Genomic DNA, 5,750 nt, shown 5'->3' with positions numbered 1-5,750 from the left:
AATTCTACCACATATTTGAAGAAGGGTTAATGCCAACTGTATATGAACATTTTCAGGAAGTAGAAGCAGAGGAGACCATCACAATGTATTTCATGAAGCTGGTATTACCTGGCCCCTGAACCCAGAAAAAATGATTCCAGGAAAACACCATGAAAGAAACCAAAATTTAAAGACCGAATTCCATCGTGAATGTAGATCCAAATATATCTATACAAAGCACTTTATGGACAAGCTGAGAAAGACATATGATGGTAAAGATTGATGTAGAATAAAGATACAGCAAAATTCAACCCCCATTGATAAGAACTCTCAGACAGGTAGGACTAGGGTATGTTATGGAATAAATCATATCCCCCAAAGACATGTGTAGGTTCAAAACTCCACACCTAAGGATGAGGTCTTTTTTTCTGAAGTGGCGTTATTATGATGTAGTTACTTATGATGGGGTCATAAGGGGCTAAGGTACACTCTTGCTTCATCCTGGCTTGTGTCCTTTCAAGGAGAGCAGGTGGACTCTTGATTCGGTGTGGCCTGCTTCCTTATAAGGAGAGCAGGGCAAGTTTTGATTCAGTATGACTTAAGCCTTTCTGTGACCATCTTCTCTCCTGTTTAGTTGATGTTTGTGGTGAAACACTTTAGTATTTGCATCTCTCACTGGGGTCTGTCCTCTAGGTATTTCTCTGTAGCTCCCTTTCTTTGTGGTTCCATTTAACATGAGAAAGGGACATGACCCTGGTGTGAATCTGCAGCAGGGCAAATTCAGTAGTGTAGAGACTGCTGCTGCTGTGCCTCTCCATCCCACACCCTCAGCTGCTGATGTCACAGTGGTTACCTGTGTAGACACTGTGTGTTCAGTACCATAGAACACAGTTGGCGTTTTCTGCTACACGAATCTGTTACATCTTGTAGAAAACAAAAGTGGCACTAGTTTTAATTGTCATGAATTTGCTTTACCAGAGATGTTTCTGACTTCATGGAGATCTGAGTTTTTAATCTGGTGTCCTTTGGGTCAACCTGAAAGACTCCCCTCAGGGGACATCTGGTGGGGATGTCTTGTCTGTCTGTGGCTGTGGTTGGAATGTGTGTGTCTGTCCAAAATTCCTGTTGACCCTTCAGCCTCAACATGATGGCATTGAGAGGTGGGCCTGGAGGGGGCAGTTAGGCTATGGGCTCCACCCATGGGATGGGATGTGTACCTTAAGAGTGCTTCTCCAGCATGTGCAAGGACCTGGTTCACTTCCAAGCATACCTCCAACACACACACACACACACACACACACACACACACACACACACACAGTTTTGTTAAGCTGGGAGCAGTGGCATATGGCGGTGTTTTAATGAGCTTTTCCATTGCTGTGGCCAAGACACCCGACAAGAACAATATAGAGGAGGAAAAGTGTACCTGGGGATTACGGGTCAGAGGTCTGAGAGCACACATGGCCAAGGTGAGGCAGCCCATCATGGAAGACAGGCTCAGGAAAGCTGCTCACCTGAGGGCACCTGAGGGCACCAAAGGGGCAGAGACAGAAAGAGGGTGGGGCAAGAGTCACAGGGAGTCACAGGCCCAGGGCATGGCTCCAGTGACCTCATTCCTCCAGCCATGCCCCATCTGCCTACAGTGATCAGCCAGTCCTTTCTATGTAGGAGGGACTGATAAAGTTACAGCTCTCCCAATCCCACTTTTTCACCTCTGAGTATTCCTGCACTAGCACAGGAGCCTGTGCAGGGGACACCTCACAACTGAACCATAATAGGCTGTAATGCTCTCAACTCAGGACACTGAGGCAGGAGGAACACACGTTGAAGCCCAACCTGAGCAACATAGCAAGACACTCTCTTTCAAAATAAAATAAAATAAAATAAACAAAATATAATAAAACCAAAAAAAAAAAAAACCACTAGGAAAGTTGGGGGACTAGGGAAGTATTTCATCTGTAGATGACATGCCCAAGGCCAGTATGTCCAAAGAACACAAAACAAAAAAACAAAACAAAACAAACAGAAAGCAAGACTTGAGAGAATGTGGTCAGCATGTCTGCCCCTCCCATCATGTGAGGATACAGCAACAAGGCACCCGACCTTGGACTTGCCAGTCTCCAGAGTGGTGGGAAGTGGATTTCTATTGCTAATAATCTAGTCTAAGGGGTTTTGTTAACAGCAGCCAAAAGGGACCCAGGAGTATGGGAATGCCTCCATTTCTTCGCCCAATGGGAAGGACACTTGCTGGTTCTAGGATGTCGGCTTCTGTATTTGATTTCTCATCACTTTGAACATACCAACCCACAACCTGCTGTGTTCCAGGAGATTCTAGTGAGAAATGTGATGAGAACCTTGTGGGGAAATGATGATGGACGCTCCCTCCCTCTCAACCCCATAGATGTTAATGCCTAGTTCTAGAGCATCTTAGGGAGCAGAGAGTTTTATTATAGCATCACCATGTGACTGAAGCGCTCCCATCCCTTGGATCCTAATCACTGTGGGTTGAAAGAAAGGGGAATTGAATACTTTTGAGTGTAGATATGATGAGGTCTTTAAAAGCTGAAAGTTATTATGGGTTTTCAGATCCAGATGAACAGACCGTTGAGGCATCATACTGGTTTTCATGTCTAAACAGGTAAATATCAGTCTCCATAACCCATGGAAATAAAAAGCTTCTGGGGTTTTTTCTTCTTCTCCTCATGAAAGTCAAAAAGGTCCTAGAGGCCCCAAGTGAGATGACCCCTGGAGGATACATTCAGGTGTGACTGCGTCATTTCTTGCTCTGACCTCTAAGGAGCCACTGTCAGGGAATGTCCAACACCGGGTATATAAGAAAGTGGCCCGTGAGTGGGTTTTTGTCCGTAAGTACAGGAAGTTCTTGGTGGTGACCTGTCGGACTCCCAGCTAGCTAGCGCGTTTGGTGGTTGGTGGTTGTGGTTGGTGTTTGTGGTGGTTTGATGTTGTTTTTTTTTTTTATTGATTGTTCAAAACATTACAGAGCTCATGATATATCATCTTTCATACATTATACTCAATTGGGTTTTGAACTCCCATTTTTACCCCAAATACAGATTGCAGAATCACAACTGTTACATACTCACATTATTACATAATGGCATATTAGTGACTGTTGTATTCTGCTACCTTTCCTATCCCCTACTATCCCCCCTCCCATCCCCTCCAATGGAGTATTATGCAGCACTAAGAAATTACAAAATCATAGAATTTGCAGGGAAATGGATGGCATTAGAGCAGATTATGCTAAGTGAAGCTAGCCAAGCCCTAAAAAACAAATGCCAAATGTCTTCTTTGATATAAAGAGAGCAAATAAGAACAGAACAGGAAGGAAGAGCATGAGGAAAAGACTAACAGTAAACAAAGACGAATGGGGGGAGAGAAAGGGAGAGAGAAGGGAAAGCATATGGAAATGGTAGGAGACCTTCAATGATACACAAAATTATAAGCGGTTATGAGGGGCAAGGGGGAGGGGGGAAAAAGGGGAGAGAATTGAACAACAGCAGAGGAGGTAGAGAGGGAAGATGTTGGTTTTTTGATTTGGGTTTTTGTTTGTTTGTTTTGTGTTTTGCTTTTTGGTTGTTATTTTTGGTGTTTTGTTGGGGCTTGTTATTTATTTATTTTTTTTAGTTAGCAAGCTTAGTTGGTGTTCCGGTTTAGGGATGCACAGAGAGCCTAGAGAGAGTAGTGTAGTGGTGCAGGGGCGCAGCTCCTGCTACCAGAAGGCCCTCACAGACCATTATCAGGTCTTGAGGGCCATTGGGGAGGGGTTCTTCGAGAAGGTGGTACTAGCCCACCATCTTCTCACCGGGGTCAAGGTGGCGGTGAACGTTCTGCGGAAGAAGGAGGAAGACAAGTCCCTGATAAGCGAAAGGGATTCGTTGAAGGTCCTAGAACACCAAGCGTGATCCAGCTCTTCCAGGTCATGGAGACCATGGACAACATGTACCTCGTCATGGAGTGTGCACATGGAGGAGAGCTCCTGAGTCACATCCCCCTGACTTGTGGCATAAGGGAGGTGAAGGTCCGCAGGCTGTTCAGAGAGATGGTGCGCGTCCTGCAATATTGCCACCAGAAGGGCGTGGTGCACCTCGACTTGAAACCTGAGAACTTCGTGGTGGATTCCAGGGCCCGCCACCCCAAGCTCATCCACTTTGGCCTGAGCACCAGCTTCATGCTTGGGCAGAAGCTGGATGGGTTCAGGGGCACTCTGCCATACTGTGCCCCTGAAATCATCCAGGGGAAGGAATTCGAGGGTCCACCAGCAGATGTCTGGAGCCTGGGCGTCACTCTTTATTTTGACAGGGAAAAGCCATTCAGGGCACTCACCAATAAGGGTTTGGAGCGTCAGATCTTGAGGGCAAGGTACAACATCCCCTGGTATGTGTCTGAGGGAGCGCGCAGCCTCATCCAACAAATGCTAATGGAGGACCCCACGGAGAGGCCCATCCTAGAGCAGGTAATGGGGCATCCGTGGCTGAGCCAGGGCGAGGACTCCTCACTCAGCCCTCCCAGCCAGACACTCCCCAAGCGACCCAACCCCAGCATCATGACCTTGATGCTCCACATGAGTTACAACCCATACAAAGCCCGGTTGTCCCTGGCAAATCGTCAATTCGATGGGGCCATGGCTACCTACCTCCTCCTCCAGCACAAGACAATCCAGGGGCCGGTCAGTGCGCTCTGGGACAAGGCTGTGCATAATGGGATGGCTGGGCGTCGCCAGGTCCCTGGGGCGGATCCTTCTAGCATCCACCCCAACAAGTGCCCCAATGAGCCTGCCCTTGCCTTGCCCTGTGAGCAGCAGCCGCCTGACAAAGCCACGCCCTCCGGGCAGAAGGACACCACATGTGCCAGCATGTCTGTCTGTCCTCTCCACCTTCTCCACGTGAAGACACCCCCTTCCAAGCCAGCCTCCCAGCAGGACCCTCTGGCCTCCCAGGGTGGCTCCACAGGGCAGCCAGGTGAGAGAAGCAGGGGCTGGAGGGGGGTCACCAGGCGGATGGCCACCTGCCTGCAACAACTGTGCTGCTGCCTGCTGTGCTTCCGTGGGCCCGCCTTCCGCAACAGAGTGGCTCCGAGGGGTGTGGGCCACAGACTCCATAGGTTCCACAACAGAGTGGTTCCAGGGAACATGCCCATGTGAGACAGACCCATGGACAGCCAGAAGACCCGAGCTCGGAGCATCCGGATCTCATGGCGCCAGCAACGGTCAGGATGCGAACTCCAACAGCTTCAGAAGTGAGGCGCACCAACTGGATCAGTCTTCTCTGTGCAGATTTCCAACCATGAGCGCATCTGGATCCACCAGGACTCTCCTCTGCCCCCACCTGCCAGAGACATCAGAGACTCTTCCTTCAGACACTTCCCCCTGCCCTGCTCTTCTCTGCCATAGCAGAGGTGGTTCTTAATAAATTTCTATTTCTTAAAAATTGTATATAAGATTGATGTTCCAATGATTTATTTAAAAAGTAAACATGTTTAAAGTAGGAGGAGAGGCCTCAGAGCAATGGCAGGAGTCCAGTAGCCATCATGCTGCCCAAGGCCTGGACCAAGGTGCCTCTCTCTCCTGTTCAGTGTAAATAGAAACTCCTGCCCCTTGAGCCAGGGCACAAACACCTTGAGCCAGTGTAGATGGGGACTCAAACACCTTGAGCCAGTGTAGATGGGATCTCAAACACCTTGAGCCAGTGTAGATGGGACTCAAACACCTTGAGCCAGTGTAGATGGGACTCAAACACCTTGATCCAGTG

The 5,750-nt window shown here is 48.4% G+C and overlaps 1 protein-coding gene across 1 annotated transcript; it reads left to right on the top strand.

Annotated features, from left to right (window-relative positions):
* Positions 1–3,931: 3,931 nt before the first annotated feature.
* Positions 3,932–5,143, top strand: LOC308653391 (sperm motility kinase Z-like; the record flags this gene model as incomplete). Its single annotated transcript, XM_081301972.1, has 1 exon — positions 3,932–5,143. The coding sequence occupies one exon, from the start codon at positions 3,932–3,934 to the stop codon at positions 5,141–5,143; it is 1,212 nt and encodes a 403-aa protein (XP_081158098.1).
* Between the last annotated feature and the right edge of the window lie 607 nt (positions 5,144–5,750).

Source organism: Spermophilus citellus (assembly GCF_964194105.1).
Source record: "Spermophilus citellus genome assembly, chromosome: 7".
NCBI lineage: Eukaryota > Metazoa > Chordata > Mammalia > Rodentia > Sciuridae > Spermophilus > Spermophilus citellus.
The sequence above is the reverse complement of the archived record's forward strand: the minus strand, read 5'-3'. Positions and strand labels throughout refer to the sequence as shown.